The sequence below is a fragment of the Pantherophis guttatus genome, chromosome 1 (assembly GCF_059756535.1).
Source record: "Pantherophis guttatus breed Tessera chromosome 1, ASM5975653v1, whole genome shotgun sequence".
Classification (NCBI taxonomy): domain Eukaryota; kingdom Metazoa; phylum Chordata; class Lepidosauria; order Squamata; family Colubridae; genus Pantherophis; species Pantherophis guttatus.
The window spans coordinates 223,898,302-223,916,367 of NC_142063.1; the positions used below are offsets into that span (position 1 = coordinate 223,898,302).

General features: G+C 42.4%; 1 protein-coding gene across 17 annotated transcripts in view; it reads right to left on the reverse strand.

Annotated features, from left to right (window-relative positions):
• DST (dystonin) overlaps window positions 1–18,066 on the reverse strand; it is a 336,699-nt gene that overhangs the window by 238,405 nt on the left and 80,228 nt on the right. For all 17 annotated transcript variants that reach the window (XM_060689235.2, XM_087882458.1, XM_087882463.1 and 14 more), the window contains one exon: window positions 15,801–15,862. In XM_060689235.2, coding sequence (XP_060545218.2) covers window positions 15,801–15,862 — 62 coding nt within the window. The remainder of the gene's footprint in view (window positions 1–15,800; window positions 15,863–18,066) is intronic.

The window sequence follows — 18,066 nt, forward strand, 5'->3', positions numbered from 1 at the left end:
ACCAAAGAATGGCGCTTGCAGCACAATGTTGCATTAGTCACCCCTCCTACTGACCTGTAGATGCCTCTGCTCTGGGCTTTTGAGATTTTCATTCCCATTAATCATGATACTCTGTTCGATCCTTAGACTACTGACCTGTAGTACTGTTCTACAACATTCGTGTCATGTTACATATCTTGTTGCACATGCTGTTCAAAATATCTAAAAGTCCATGGAAGAGATCATTTCAATGTTGGAAGCGAGGTGCAGATAATCGTAGACTTATAACCACAATTGGGACTGGAATTTCAGGCTCTAAGCAATGCAGTCATTAAGCAAGTCATCAGACCAGACCTCATTTTACAACTATTTTCACCACAGCCATATGCAAATCACTACAGTTGTTAAGCAAATCATGTGGTTGCTAAGTGAATCACACAGTTGGTAAGCGAATCCAGCTTCCACAATTGAGTTTGATGATGGAAACCAGCTGGAAAGAGTGCAGATCAGAATCACATGACCATAAGAACCTGCAGCTGTGTAAATTGCGAGCCAGTTGCCAAACATCAGAATTATAATCACGTGATCCTGTGTGTGTGTGTGTGTGTGTGTGTGTGTGTGTGTGTGATGATGATGGTTGTAACTTTGTAAGTCACTTTTCTTGGGGCCATTGTAACTTCAAACCATCATTAAGTGAATGGTCATAAATTGAGGACTAACTGTGATGGAACACCTAGCTCTATTCCTTCGTGTCAACTAACTCCAAGGAAACAATTGGTACCTCATTTCAATAAGAGATTGGATAAGGGAGAACCAGCTGAAATTAAATCCAAATAAAATGGAGGTGCTGTTCATCAGTAAGAAACTAGGGACTGAGCTTCAATCAGTTTGGCCAAGTTTGTGTTCACCCTGAAAGCCAATTAAAATTGGGGAGTGTCCCTTATTGGATCCACAGTAGCAGCAGCGATAAGGGACACATGGGCCAGTTAGGCTTACAACCAGCTACAACCATTCATAAGTAGTCAGATTTGACAATGGTTATCCAAGATCAGCTATAACCATGACTGCAATGCACTTTTTGTTAAGGTAAAGTTAGTGCAAACTTAGTGCAAACAATTAGTGCAAACTTCAGCAAATAATGGTAAATAATTTTTCTTTACAGTTCGATTCTTGGAGATTATATATCCATTTGGGGGAAGCGGTTGCCACTGTTTTTTCCCAGGTTGGTTTCCTAATCTAGTTTACATCCCTGGGATTTCCTTATTGTCTCCCATATTATCGAAATTGCTGCTATCAGTGGAAGATACAAGAATTGCTGGTAGCTGTACTGAAAGGACTGCATTGGTGGCCAGTTACTTTATCAGACAGAATTTAATGTAAACTTTTAAAGCCTTAAAAGGCTTCAGGCCTATGGCTATTACCTTTTTATGGTCACATTTTAATTGTATATTTCTAATGCTGAAGGCTGCCCACTCTTTTGGAGTGGCTGACATAATAAATTTAATTACAGGTAGTCCTCACTTGCAGATGGTAATTGAGAGTGGGAACTCCCATCACTAAGTGACATGGTTGTAAGACCACCTTGACTTAAAATGGGCCCTTTGGCAGTCCCAGTTGCCAGTATTAGGCAAATCCCGCATGGTCCCAGGATCCCAAGGTCATGTGATCGCCATTTGCAACCTCTCGCCAGCTTTCCCATTGGCTCTGCTTGTCAGAATCTGCAGTAAAAGTTGCAAATAACAAACAGACGACCTTAGAATTGGTCACGTGACCAAAATGACTATATGCAAAGGTGCACAGAATGTTGTTACCTTCCCACCAAAGTGGTACCTTTTATTTGGGGCTGGGGCAGGAGCTGTGGCAAGTAATGGATCCGCTTCAAGGTGCTGATACTCACCTATAAAGCTCTTCATGGCATGGGCCCAGGGTATTTGCAGGATCACCTCCTACCGACCTCCCACCGCCCAGTGCGCTCACATAGGGCTGCCCTCCTCCGGGTCCCCTCGGCCAGACAGTATTGGCTGGCGGTCCCCAGGATGAGGGCGTTCTCTGTGGTCGCACCAACCCTCTGGAAGGGGTTGCCCACCGGGCTCCGGACGATCCCCGACCTCCGCACCTTCCGCGCCGACCTAAAGACATGGCTCTTTCAGCAACTTCCCTAATCTGCCGTGGATTTTAACTTGGGGATTTTAATGGGTTTTTAATAATATTTAATTTTTATCTATTGTTGGGTTGTTTTATTGTTGTGAGCAGCCCCGAGTCCTACGAGAGAAGGGCGGCATATAAATCTGACAAACAAACAAACAAACAAACAAACAAATAAATAAATGGAGCTCCTGTCGCATGTTGCTCGAGTTTCAAACCCAAGCTGTCAGTTTTCCAGCTGACAAGCTCAGCGCCTTTAACCGTTGAACAATTGCACCCCCCTTCCTTGGAATGCTATGATGTCGTAATTGTAAACTAGTTGCCAAGCCCCTGAATCACAATCACACGACTGCAGGAATGCTATAACAGTTGCAATTACAATATAATAGTATGTGAGAATGACCTTGGTAAGGCAAGAAAGAGAGAGAGAGAGAGAGATGTTCCCTAGGGGAATGATCAGATAGGAGAGGGCATAGCCCACAGAGAAAGAGACTCAGAAAGCAACCTCGCTAACTTTTCAGGCTGTAAAACAGACAGCAGGAGATTTGTACTATTAGATTTTCAAGATTCTGTAAATGTAGCCTTAGAATAAAGTAACAATAGCAACAGTAACAGAATTGGAAGGGACCTTGGAGGTCATCTAGTCCAACCCCCTGCTCACGCAGGAGACCTGTACTAGGGATTTGAACCGCCGAACTGCCGACCTTTCTGATCGACAAGCTCAGTGTCTTAGCCACTGAGCCACCTAGTCAGAGGCTAGCTCATGTAGTCTTGTTTCTTGTTTACCTCAGATAGCTGACATATCAGGATCCATTATTAGTCCCTCTCATTCAGTACCATCACAACCCTGAATAGTCGCTGAATGAGTGGACATTAAGGGAGAACTACTTATAATAATGACATTAATAATATAGGTACTGAAAAAGTCTGGATAATGGAAGTGGCAGTATCTATAGACAGGAGAATAGAAGAGAAAGACCTGAAGAAGGTAACAAACTACACAAGACCTATAAATAGAAGTAAAAACCTGTGGCACAAGAAAGCAAAGATAATGATAATAACCAATAATAACAGGCAACTTGGGTGCAATCCCAAAACAACCAGAGCACCACTTGAACACCACTGGCATTGACAAAATTACCACCAGTCAATTGCAAAAAGCAGCTTTACTTGGAACAGTTTACATCCTGTGATGATACTTTTTAACATCCTCAACCTTTGGGAAGGACTCGATAGATCGATAAAAATGCCAAATCCAGTCTGAATATCTGGCTGACTGAGTGACAAACCATAAAATAAATAGTAAGAAAATGCTTCTATTACAAACCCCATATCAAATGAGATTTGAAAAAGAAACTCATACACAGAAGCCCTGCACTCCAGTGGTGGGTTGCGCCCGATTCGGACCGGTTCTATAGAACCAGTAGTAAAACCAGCGGGAGGCTCCGCCCACTGACCTGGATGTCATCAGAAGCGATCTGTGCATGCGCAGAAACTTCTGTGCATGTGCAGAAGAGCGCGTGCGGGCACGATGCAAACTGGTAGTAAAGGTAAGTAGAACCCACCCCTGCTGCACTCAGAGGTCCATGTAGCTGATGCTGGGGGGAAAGCCGCATCTCCAAACTGTGAAATGCATTCCCTCAGGAATTTTATAAAATCTGCAAAGATGCAGATTTCATCTTTCATCAGACTTTATCAGTTTTAATATTATTATTTTTTTATACTAAATCTCCATCCCCAAAGAGATTTGAGAAGATGGCACTCTATTGGTTATCAAAAGCAATTCAAGATCATCATTGGAGAGACTGCTTCAAAGAGAAACAGAATCTAAATCACAATAAGCGCATCAGCAATATTCTGTGGCTGATACTGCAGGCTCTTACTATTGTCAAAGAGGCTTCTGGAGTTAGATAGAACAGCCCCTTTCAGCTGGCAAATAAATTTATCCCAGAGAGAAAAAACATTCCAAATGTTACATCCACATACTCTCAGTTCTCAGGATTGTTCTCAGGATTACAGAGCAAAACAGCAAACAAAACCAAACAACAAATATCAGAACTAAAGACAAGCAGACTTCTGTCATCCAAAGAATTCCCCCTTCCCCTTTGTTAAGAGTACTTTTAAAAAGAGTGAAGGACTTCCTTGAGTCAATTTTGATTGCATGGATACCCTCTTTTCCTTCTCAGCATCAGCCAAGATTGGCTAGGTGCTGCCACCTGCTGGGTCATCAAGAACACTACATGAGTACCTCGCCTTGCCTAACATTAACCCACAGGTTATCTCTAGATATACCGCTTTATTGTATCTTTGCCATGTCACTTAACTCTACTGCAGAGGTCTTCAAACTTGGCAGCTTTAAGATTTGTGGACTTCAACTCCCAGAATTCTCCAGCCAGCTATGTCCACAAGTCTTAAAGCTGCCAAATTTCAAGACCTCTGCTCTACTGAATAAAAGAAAAGTGCTGCAACTACAGATATATTTCACAGTTCACTATGTAGATTAGCCCTAATCAGAATCTTTAAGATATAATCATGTGTAAACATTCAGAGTTTATTGTGTAATACACTCTCTCTCTCACACGCACACACACACACATCACTCATGTTACTATTATGAACTTTTCCCACCCTATTCAAATATTAATTATAGCCTTGCTTCATTCAGCCTTGCCCCTCTCCTCATCAAGTCCTGTCACTTTCATCACATTGGGCATAGTAATTTTGATCAAAATACTAACAGAGCAAATGCAATTCATGTGCTCTTCTCTCAGCTCAGTCCTACCCTATCACTGAATTAATTTTTTTTGGTCAGTCTGGAAATCAGTATTTCTAACTATTCTGATACATATAACTGGCTCTTAAGTAGAAATAAAGAGCCGATTAGCCCTTCCAGAAAATTATAATAAAAAACAATACAGGTTATCCTCAACTTGCAACCATTCATTTAGTGACCATTCAAAGTTGCAACATGACTGGAAAAAAAAATGACCCGTTCAAACTTACGACTGTTGAAGCATCTCCAGGGTCACATGATCAAAATCTGGGCACTTGGCAACTGGCATGTATTTATGATAGTTGTATCATAGGAGCCGTGGTGGTGCAGTGGTAAGAATGCAGTATTGCAGGCTAACTCTGCTGACTGCCAGCAGTTCAATCCTGACTGGTTTAAGGTTGACTCAGCCTTCCATCCTTTCTGAGGTAAGTAAAATGAGGACCCAGATTATTGGGGGCAATATGTTGACTCTGTAAACCACTTAGAGAGGGCTGTAAAGCACCGTGAAGTGGTATATAAATCTAAGTGCTATTGTATTATATCCGGGTCATAGGATCACCATTTGTAATCTTCCCAGCTGGCTTCCAACAAAGAAAGTCAATGGGGGAAGACAGACTCAGTTAATGACTGCATGAATTATTTATCAACTGCAGTGATTCGCTTAACAACTGTGGGAGGGAAAGTTTGTAAAACGGGGCAAAACTCACTTAACTGCCTTGCTTAGCAACAGAAATGTTAGGTTCAAATGTAGTTGTAAGTCATGCACTACCTATATTTGTAATTTGCTTGTAATTTGGTACTGAAAAACTTACTGCTTGCATGTAATAAAACAGATGTTTTAGGGTTCATAGTCACTGGCATTGGTTTTCAAAGGCACAGGTCTTTGCAAATTGATTTGAGGCGGCCCGGGAGTTCATGGCTTCCATGGCTTCCATGACGGCCATGGACCTGACGGCCATGGAGCTGACCCAATTAATTCATGGACCCACTCACACGGGAGGACGCACTCTGGACTTGATTTTTGTCTCTGGTCAGTGGATGAATGTGTTCTGTCCCCGTCTCACACACGCACACAAACAGACAGCCGGGGGTTAAATAAACTGGCAGTCAACCAATTCTTCCGATAAGAGGCTTGGCAACAACCCAGTAGCTGCTTGCCAAGAACTTTACTCATAAACAAAATACACACAGTTCGAAAATTGTCCAGTTCGTAAAATAAATCCAAGGCAGATAACGTTTCCAAAGATGCAATGTGACTCGATAGTAATTAGTTTTGTCCATCACAGAGTCTGAATGGCCACCTCACCCCCTTTTATACCCTGTGGGGTGTGGTCCAGTGACTCAGCTTAATCTCTGGCACGCCTTTTCTTCTGTTGCGCGCGCTTATCTCTGCGACGCTGCCGAGGATCCAGCCAAGACTCATTTCCCTCATCACTGTCCACCTGTGGCTGCGTGGACGTGCTTGGCCCCGGCCCTATTTCTTGACCTTCGGCGGACACCGAAGGCATTGCCAGAGAGGAGGGTCCTGGACAGGGAGGCCTTGCCAACTCCTCTCCTTCACTCTCGGAGTCCTCTCCTGCCGATGACACAGGCTCAGGTAACGGAGCCACAACAGATTGATCTTGAGATAGGGGAAATAGTGACTGAGCCCTTGTCATGGTCAGATCATTCGCTTCTTAGGCTTGACTTTCTAACCGACACACCCCGCAGCAGGGAGGTGGAACAGCCTAGATGGTTCCGCCCCAGGTGCCTGATGGACCCTGATAGGTTCCAGATGGAGCGTGGGCCATTCCCTGAGGCTCTGACTCACGGCTCAGCTGAAGAGCTGGTGGCCGCCTGGGATAGGGCGGCCGCTGACGCTTTGGACCAAGTCGTGCCTTTGCGGCCTCTGACCCGTCACCGAGTTTACCTGGCTCCTTGGTTCTCCGAGGAGCTGAGGGAGATGAAGCGCTGGAAAAGACGCCTGGAGAGCAGTTGGAGATCTAGCCATTCCAAATCTGACCGAACACTGGTAAGGTCTCATATTAAGACCTACCTAGTGGCGATAAAAGCAGCAAAATGTAATTATTTTTCTGCTCTTATCGCATCTGCAGATAACCGCCCAGCTGCCCTGTTTAGGGTGACCCGCTCCCTCCTCCATCTGGGAGCATGAGAGGATCCCTTGCAAGGTTGGGCTGAGGATTTTGTTCAGTATCTGCATGATAAAATCACTCAGATTCGGGAAGGCTTGGTCTCTGACTGGGTGGGTACAGACGGGATGACGGAGACCGGTCTTGAGAATGTCATTTGGGAAGAGTTCGACCCTGTTGCTCCCAAGGACGTGGACAGGATGCTGGGACGGCTGAATGCGACCACGTGTTTATTGGACCTGTGTCCCTCCTGGTTGGTGCTGGCCTCCCGGGAGGTTACGCGAGGCTGGCTCCAGGGGATTATTAACTCTTCTTTGAGCGAGGGTGTCTTGCCATCTGCCTTGAAAGAAGCAGTGGTGAGGCCCCTCCTCAAGAAGCCCTCTCTGGATCTGGCTGTTTTGGCTAACTACCGTCCGGTCTCCAACCTTTGCTTTGTGGCGAAGGTTGTTGAGAGTGTGGTGGCATGACAGCTTCCTCAGTACCTGGATGAAGCTGTCTATCTAGATCCGCTCCAGTCCGGCTTCAGGCCTGGGCACAGCACGGAAACGGCATTGGTCACGTTGGTGGATGATCTCTGGAGGGCTCGGGATAGGGGTTGCTCCTCTATCCTAGTCCTGTTAGATCTCTCAGTGGCTTTTGATACCATCGACCATGGTATCACGCTGCGCCGGTTGGAGGGGTTAGGGGTGGAGGGAACCGTCCTACAGTGGTTCTCCTCCTATCTCTCGGACCGGTCACATTCGGTGTTGGCAGGGGGGGCAGAGGTTGACCCCGAGGCGCCTTGTTTGTGGAGTGCCGCAGGGGTCGGTCCTCTCACCCCTCCTGTTCAACATTTATGTGAAGCCGCTGGGTGAGATCATCCGTGGTTTTGGGGTGGAGTTCCATCAGTACGCTGACGATACTCAGCTGTACATCTCGACCCCAGGCCACCCCAATGATGCCCTTGAAGTGATGTCCCGGTGCCTGGAGGCCGTGCGGGTCTGGATGGGGAGAAGCAGGCTTCAACTCAACCCTTCCAAGACCGAGTGGCTGTGGCTTCCGGCATCCCGATATAGCCAGCTGGTGCCATTGCTGGCTATTGGGGGCGAGTTACTGGCCCCCACGGAGAGGGCTCGCAACTTGGGCGTCCTCCTGGATGCACAGCTGTCTTTAGAAGAGCATATGATGGCCGTGGCCAGGGGGGCTTTTTATCAGGTTCGCCTGATTCGCCATTTGCGTCCCTTTCTGGATCGGGACTCCTTATGCAGAGTCACTCAGTCACTCATCATTTCCCGCCTGGACTACTGCAATGCTCTCTACATGGGGCTCCCCTTGAGGAGCACCGGAGGCTCCAACTGGTGCAGAATGTGGCCGCGCAGGGGATTATGGGAGCGAGGGGGCGCTCCCATGTGACACCCCTCCTGCGCAAGCTGCATTGGCTTCCGGTGGTCTTCCGGGTGCGCTTCAAGGTGTTGGTTACCACCTTTAAAGCGCTCCATGGCATTGGGCCTGGGTACTTACGGGACCGCCTTCTGCCGCCGATAGCCTCCCACCGGCCAGTTCGCTCCCACAGAGAGGGACTCCTCAGGGTGCCGTCAGCCAGGCAATGTCGGCTGGCGACCCCCAGGGGGAGTGCCTTCTCTGTGGCAGCACCTACCCTCTGGAATGACCTGCCCCTGGAGATACGTAGGATACCAGATCTCCGTGCTTTTCGCCATGCCCTTAAAACTTTTCTGTTTCATCAAGCTGGGCTGGCGTAATCCCCCCCCCCCAGATATTTTTAATTGTAAATGGATTTTAGTCGGGAGGTTTTAAATTTTGGGCCACATTTGTTTAATTCTTTTAAAATTTTAAATTTTGTATTGGGATGTTTTTTATTCTTGGCTGTGCACTGCCCTGAGTCCAGCAGGAGAAGGGCAGTATAAAAATTTAATTAATTAATTAATTAATTAATTAATTAATTAATTAATTAAATAAATAAATAAATAAATAAATAAATAAATAAATAAATAAATAAATAAATAAATAAATAAATAAATTTCTGCACATCATATTTTGTTATTGCCTGGGCTTTAGTTTTTCTTTCCTATTTCAATGTTTGTATCAGAAACCAGACTCACAGATTTATCAAATACACCACCCCATAAACCTGGATCCATTTCATGCTGGTCCACCAGTCTGTGCACCTTACAAAACTAATAATCAGTGATATATTGTATTGGTGTCTGCAACCTTCTGGAACGTGATGCCATCTTCAAGGTCAAAGACAAAATTTATAAAACTATCCTGCGCAATGTCTAGTTTCCCTGTTTTGTCTTCTAAAATTGCCATCTGGCTACAACGAAGCCTGAATGTTCTTCAATTAATGTGTGCCTGAAATATAGTCAAATGTGTTTTTGTGTACGGATATGCATACTTGCCAGAAAGCACATCAGAAAGCAAGCAGGGCCTGGATAAAAAAATAAATATCAACAGAATCAATCAACACTGATTAAGCTAATAAATAAGGTACCCTGTTTATAAAAGTACTTTATATTCTCCACCTATACTTACCACTCGTTCTTTCACCTATACAGAAATTATTCTGGTTAAGTGATTCATATGCACAAAGGAAGAATGAGAAAAAAACAGGATGGAGGAAGGTAAGCGGAAAGAATAGCTGCTTCTCTAACAGCTGGAAGGTTAGAGAAAGGGGAGGAGAAAATTGGATGAAAAAGGAAAAGAAGAAACTAGGCAAAGAAGAAAAATAATACCCTTTTTAAGCATTAGAGAAAGGGTTAATGTAGAGCAGGTAAAGCAGGTACCTTCAAAAACACCTATACTTTTTCAGAAGTAACAGCCTGCAGTCACCTACTATTCCTTTGTTTCTAATATCTCCAAAGTCAGCGTACGACAAAAAAAGAATACATCTTTCTCATTGGTAAATATACTCATTATATAGCCTAATCATGGTCGTCCATTTTAATCACACAACCACACATTTAAAATCCTCCTAATTGTTCTCCAAATTAAACTAATGTATAATCTACTTCAGAGGTCTTCAAACTTGGCAGCTTCAAGACTTGTGGAATTCAACTCCCATGCTGGCTGCTATGCTGGCTGGAGAATTCTGGGAGTTGAAGTTCACAAGTCTTAAAGCTGCCAAGTTTGAAGACCTCTGATCTACTTGGTGGTAAGAAAACTTATTTTTGCAATAGTTGGGCCATCTATATGAATGCTATTTTTCCACAATAAACCCAATCCAAAACAAATTAAGAAACATTTAAAAGCTATTTCTTAATACATAGGAAGAATGTCTGTTGGAACTATAATCAGATTTACAAGCTTCGTAGCTATAAGATTCTCCTCTCATATTCATTTCTTTGGTTGACTTCTGTATCATTTTTCCAATCAAAAGCCACTCCCAAAGCTATTATGGATCAGTCATACAGAAGTTGAGAAAATAGATGTGTTTTGGACAAGTGATAAGGATCACGGTAATTTCAGACAAAAATAGTTTTAAAAAATCTCTCTCTCAGCTCTGATTCTCTCAATCTTTATAAAACATCCACACATTTTTACACATGCATACACACACACACACACACACACATACACACACACACACACAACAACAAAAGTTTCCTGAACTTTTATGTCCTTACTATAGTTGGTGCAAGAATAAGTAAATAATTTGTATGCCCTGTGTTTGTTTCAAAAATGAGACATTGTCATATGCAATTGAAACACATAAATAAGAAAACATCAGTCTTATCTATTTTTTGGATGTAACCAAAAATAGAAACAAGCTGGAATAAATGTCACAGCTCATAAAGAAGTGGCAAGAAGCCAATATGTTTTTAGAACTTAATCTGCATATTGCAGCACTATACAGATAAAAAGAAACATCTCACTGAATAAAATATTGATTCTTTTAAAGTCTTTCAGATGACTGTAGTTGATAAAAAAGCATACATGTTTTTAACAAGGTTAAGTAATAAAATATTAATCAAAGTTTACGCCAATCAACACTTCATCGCAAACAACCACTACAAAGAGAATAAATGAATATATTAATAGTACCAGACTGTTCAATATTTAATGCACGGGAAAAATATTAATTTATCTGTATAGATTTTGTGCCAAAGACTGTGCATGGTTAATACATATACCGTATTTTTCGGTGTATAAGATGCACCGGAGTATAAGACGCACCTTAATTTTGGGGGAGGAAAACAAGGAAAAAAGTATTTTACCTCTGTCTACCAGCATTTAAGGTGGCGCCGCCTCCTCCTCCTCCTGGAAGCGAGAGGTGCAGCGACTACTCGCTTTCCCCCAAAGAGACCCCTCGCATGCTCTGGGGGGAGGGACAGAGCACAGCCTGAGGAACAAACCTCTTCGGGATGGTCTGTGGGGGGCGAATCTGCCCTTCCCTTGTTCGGGAAACAAGGCAGGTGCCACAATTTGCGGCTGGTCACCCCTCTGGCCACGCTGACTTCACTCCCCAGCAATGTGAGGAGCCGCTGCTGCCTAAGCCCTCTCTGCACCCAGGAGCCAAGCCAAGCCAAACTGAATGGGAGCCCCTAAAGGGAAACGTTCCTCCTTTCCAGCCATCGCTGCCCGGATTCCCCAATGCAGTTCTCAAGAGTCGCGCTTCAGATGGCGGCCAGTTCCCCTGCAATGTGCAGCGGGGAACTGGGAAGTGCTTTGGATTTGGGGAGGAGATTGTAGCGCTGCTGCCTGAAAGTGTTTTTCTGCACATTGCAGAGTCACACGCCCCCGTCCTCCTTCTCAGCAGACTCAACTTCTCTGGTCTGCCGCCCAAACCCTTGATCCCCTTCCCGATTCCAAACATGAGGTGTGCAGAGACAAAAAAAAGTGTACCGTGTTTCAGGCGGCGGATCTGGCCAGGAGGAAAGAGAAGTTGAGCACTTCCCAGTTCCCTGCTGCACATTGCAGGGGAACTGGCCGCCACCTGAAGCGCGACTCGAGAACTGCATTGGGGAATCCGGGCAGCGATGGCTGGAAAGGAGGAACGTTTCCCTTTAGGGGCTCCCATTCAGCTCGGCTTGGCTCCTGGGCGCAGAGAGGGCTTAGGCAGTGGCGATGGCGGCTCCTCACATTGCTGGGGAGTGAAGTCAGCGCAGCCAGAGGGATGACCAGCTGCAAATCGTGGCACCCGCCTTGTTCCCCGAAGCTGCTGGGCAGATTCCCTCCCCCGACCGTCCCGAAGAGGGAGGGTTGTTCCTCAGGCTGTGCCCCGACCCAGATCCCTGCCGCCTGGAACTGGCTGAAAATGGCCGAAGGGTGGGGGCCGGTGGGTGGGCGGGGCTACATTCAGCGTATAAGACGCACCCAGATTTTTACCCCCTTTTGGGGGGTAAAAAGGTGCATCTTATACACTGAAAAATATGGTAGCTGTAATTTGATATAAATTTTATATATATATTGTATAGAGCAGAGGTGTCAAAGTCAAGGATCCAGATCCAGCCCACAGAGTGCTTAGATCTGGTCTGCGGAGCTGCCCTGGAACAGTGAAGGACTGGCCTGCAGTGCCTTTGCCAGTGAAAACAGAGCTCAGGAAGACTGTGTGCATCCCTCCCAAGCTCTGTTTTCACGGGCAGAGGGTTGCAGGAGGCCATCACAGCTGAAAACGGAGCTCGAGAGCCCGTTTTTGCTGGCAGAGCGCTCGGGCCACCACATGCGTCCCTGACACGAGTGATGTTGAACTGGCCATGCCCACCCTAGCCACACCCATTCTGGCCCCCATGGTCAAATACAACCCTGATGCAATCCACAATGAAATCGCGTTTGACACCTTTGGTATAAAGTAACACAAAATCTTATAACCCAAATTCAAGTTTATATCCTGTGAACAATTTACAACACCCACACCTTGCATTAACTAACCTCCTTGACTGCTCCAATGAAATCTGTATTATTCTGTAACTTAGAACCAATCACCTCTATCCAGTTGTAATTAAGGAGAGTGGCATTGGGCAGTCTTCCTAGTCATATGATACAAATATGTAGTGCTCACAAAAAGAACTTTCTACTATGGAGAAAAATAAGGAAAAAACTTCATACAAGTGAAGTAAATGAATAATAAGTTACTCTTTTATAAAAGTGTTAAATGTATTAAAAAGCTATGATGTTCTTACTATTGCAAACTGACTACAAATTGTAATTAGTAGAGACAATGTGTTATGACTTGCTAAAAGCTCCCTTGGAGACAGGAACCTACGCCTTGGGCAAAACCACTATTAGTAAGAAAGGAATACCCGCCCAAGGTGAAATTAAAAGTAAGCATGATAAGATAGTTCTTAGACAGTAATTGTCAAGATGACCCTTTTAAAGTGTAAAATAACTTGGAGAATGACTTAGGAGAATAAAGGGGAGTTGGGAGGGATTCTTAGGCGTGGCATGCATTGTGTAGGAGTATAAAATGTATAGCTTGAAAACTGCTTCTTGCGCTCTTTGAACTCAATCCAATCCAATTGAGTCTAAGAGGCCGCACTCGCAACCACTTTTTATTTTTCTTCTTCATGTCTCCAATAAACCTTTGATATTGTGAACCAGACTTGTTTTTGAATTGTGAGTATACAATTGGGGTTTTTATATCTCACACAAGCATTGTCTGGCCTCACAACACAGATTAACTTGTTAGCATTTCTGAAAATCCTAAAAAATAAACCCATTTCAGACTTACTATTAAATACTCAACATAATACCCTTCAACGACTGAAGACACCATGATAAAACATAGGTTGAAGTCTAAATACTTCAATTGCATAATCTTTTTGCTATATGTGAATATTATGTCTTATCCGAATCTCTGCTTGAAGGTCAGAGGCCACAGTTCAGGCTTGTTGGCCCTTACAGGCAGTCCAGACAAGAAGCACAAACCATGAGGACTAGCACTATCTTTACCGTTAATTTACAGTAACAGAATCTTACAAGACTGAAAATTCCTCCTTTACTTTTACTTTCCAGAAAACTAGGGAAAGTGTCTTTTAAAATGCCTCACGGGCTCATTTGCTTCTTTGAGCTTAAGTAACTTTTGCATGATGGTGGCTGGGCTGCACCTCTTCATCCTGTCTCCTAAAGTCATTCTCCATAGTGTGGAAATGGGAGGTGCCAGGCTGGGTTATTCTAGGCTCTAACTTTATGGACTGAGTTGAAACTTCTGAGGTTCCGCCTCCCTGGTGACGTTCCTCAGTTTTTTCATTACAGCATCCAGAAGTTCTGCAGGACCAAGGAAAGCGACAGCAAAGTCAACAAAATCGATAGGGCTGAATTTTGGAGATTTTTTTCCTTCCAATTTTGGTGATGCAAGGAAGAGCTGTGAGTGTGTGGATAGCCTAGCCCCGATTTCAAGTAGCAGTGGCATATACTGTGTTAGCAATCTGAGGATGGTTACTGGGGCATCCTGGGAGAACAACTGAGATGCTGAGATTTTAATGTCTGCGTTTTTATGCGTTTTATGGTTTTGTATGAGCAATCACGCACACAATATAAAATAGTTTTGGATGGGTAGCATATAACTCTTAAATAAACAACATATAAACTCATGTTCCCCAAATACAAACTCTATTACTAAAGGCCCATTCATAAGCATCTTTGAAGAATCATATTCCTGTTATAGAATACTATTTTCTCAGAAGAAAAAGTACATAGTACTATAAACTCTTTGAGGAAGATGGGTGGTTTAGAAATGTGAAACACAAACAAACGAACACTGTGATTTTTCTTTTCTTGACTTTTTTTTTTTAAATTTGATTTATATGCCGCCCTTCTCCGAAGACTCAGGGTGGCTTACAATGCGTTAAGCAATAGCCTTCATACTTTTGTATATTTATACAAAGTCAGCTTATTGCCCCCACAAACTGGGTCCTCATTTCACCTACCTTAGAAAGGATGGAAGGCTGAGTCAACCTTGAGCCTTGGCGAGATTCAAACCCTGCAGTAATTGCAGGCAGCTGGTCTTAATAAGCTTAATAACAGGGTGCCTTAAAACCCTGTACTACCAAGGCTCCGTCTTTTCCTGTCCAGAGAAGAGAAATCTGGGAATGAGACCTCACTGAACAACAACAGCAACAAAACCATTGCTTGTTTCTGACACTGAAGCAGAACCATCAAAATGTCATGCCCTTTATTCCACCTCACAGATTTATCATGATCAAAGGTACAGGTAATCCTAAACTTAAGACCACAATTGATCCCCAAATTTCTGTTGCTAAATAAGACATTTGTTAAGTGAATTTTGCCCCATTTTACAGCCTTTCTTGCCCCAGTTCTGTGAATCATTGCAGTTGTTAAGTGAACCTGGCTTCCCCACTGACTGCTTGAAAGGTTGCAAAAGAGGATCACATGACCCTGGGACACTGCAATTGTCATAAATATGAGCCAGTTGCCAAGCAACTGAATTTTGATCATGGGGATGCTGCAACGGTCACGTGAAAAATGGTCATAAGTCACATTTTTCAGTGCCATTGTAACTTTGAACGATCACTAAATGTCTTGTTGTAAGTCGAGGACTATCTATACTTACATGACATGGAATATTGAGTAATAATGAATAATAATGCCTCTCTAAAGAAAACTCATCAAATAAGATAATCAAGCTGGATGACCAGGCGTGATCTAGAAAAACAGCCTCTTCCAGGAACGTCTGGAACTGGACTGCTATCATCATCTTGACTATTATCCTTTTTTTATATATATTAAATAAATGTTCCATTCCATCCCAGATCACCTTGGTAAAACATTACGACATCCAACGTATTGCAAAGTTGAATTAATCTAAATGTTCTGACCTTCAGGAGATGTTGGTTTATCCATTTTGTGAATGTTTTCTTTTGTACTTTGTCCCGTTCATCTGAGAAAGAAAAAAGGAAAGAAAAACAAAAAGTCAGTATTTCTAAAATTAGAAGCTGGAAGTAATAATAGGAACAATGGAAAATAAATTCCTCCCTTTGCTTCAAATGAACTGATTAAAGGAGAAATGACTGCATATTTCCAATTATTAGACTTAAGGGAACTTCAGTCAAGTAACTAGATGTATTATGTATGGTATGTAATTAATAACTTTTTTTAACAAAAATTTTTTATTTTTTATTTTTATACATCTCTGCGTGAATGGTTAGATACCTGGGTATCATACATTTCAATACAAATAAACATAACAATATTGTTGCCAATAGTTACATTTCATTTTCCTCTTTAATTTTACTAACACATAATTTCTACTATCATCCTTCAATTCTAAACCTTCTTGTAATTCTTCCATACGTTATATCATCTTAATATCTATTTTTACTATTTACCCCCTCTTATTTCTACTTCTATTTTAGCCCCGCCCTTTCCCCTTCCCCTATCACTCTAGTAATCGAAGCCATAGTCCTTCCCTTTTTTTCCTTTCTATTTCATATTTCAGTATGCTTCTAACATCAATCATAATTTCTTTCAAGCATTTAATGTATATCCATTCATATTGTTGTTTTCCCAATCCTTCAATCCAGTGGTGAAATCCAATTTTTTTTTACTACCAGTTCTGTGAGCATGGCTTGGTGGGCGTGTTATGGCTTGATAGGTATGGCGTGCTGGGCGTGGCAGGAGAGGGATATTGCAAAATCTCCATTCCCACCCCACTCTGGGGCCAGCCAGAGGTGGTATTTGCCAGTTCTCTGAACTGCTCAAAATTTCCGCTACCATTCTCCGAACTGCTCAAAATTTCTGCTACCAGTTCTCCAGAACCTGTCAGAACCTGCTGGATTTCACCCCTGCTTCAATCCTTATAATTCTCATTAAAGTATATCCTGCTTTTTGTCTAATCTCAAATTACTTAATTCTAGCTTTTCGCTATTACTCAAATTTTTATACATATTTAATAATACTCTTGTACAGATTCTATTTATCTAATTTACAAAATAATTTTCCAGTCTATATAATTCTAATAATAGTATACATTACATTACTACATTACTAATATATATTCAAAAATAATAATAATATTCTGCAATCAATTAGACACAACAATGAAATTTTGAACTAGCCACAGTTCAGACATCAAATAAATTTAACTGGGAACACTTCCATCCCTACCTACATCATCAGAATTTAGGGTAAGTACATTTTGCAAAATCTCACTTTATGTGAATATGTACCACTCAATGGTCTTCAAGACATCCTGCTCCTCACTGCATTGTGTATAAGAATGTGTACTGTGTTAATTGTGTATTCTTCTCTTTTGTCTTGAAGAACCTTTCCCTTCCACAATTACATACAAAGAAATGTCAATAGTATCTTTTGAAATTGTATGAAATGAGAAATACAGTTTCACTGGGAAAAGGGAATTGATCACAATTGGGATTAAATCTTAAGAAAAAAATATTCATCCAATCTTTCCCTTTTCATACTTCTTGAAAAGTCTTAAGCCACGCAAAGGATTTTTGTAGTCAAAGATTGCCACAGGATAATTTCATTCACCAAAACTCATAACACAGAATATTCCTTCTTTAGAAATATATTACAACTTGAAGGTAAGTGTGGATTACCATTTTGCAAAATTTTTCTACAATAAATTTATAAGATGATCAGATAAACATATAGTGTTGATATTGCCTGACATCTGCAAAACAACAGAGTAACAGCAAATGCTATAAGGTTGATAACATATATGTCATATGATTGGAATCCAGCAAACCACCTTCCTAAAAACCAGTTTTCTTACAAGCCAGATTGTGTTTTGGAATCCTGGTTTCTATTCATATCATGGTTTGAAGAAAAATATTTTGTATTTTGATGCAACTGTGGTTAACAAAGACGTAGCAAGGGGGTCTTTTTCAAAGCAGCTCTCTTCAAACTGATAAAATGCCTACAGACAGAAGGCTTTGTTCTTTGAAGATTATCCCGAAATGACTTCCACAAACTGACTGTCCAATTGAACAATGTAATTTGTTTTAATGTATTTATTGCTTTTATTAATTTTATAGAATTTTGTAAATCAATGTAACTCTTTAGAAGTTGGCAACATATACTTATCACAAATAAATAAATGGAGCATGCAAAACCACTTTGTTT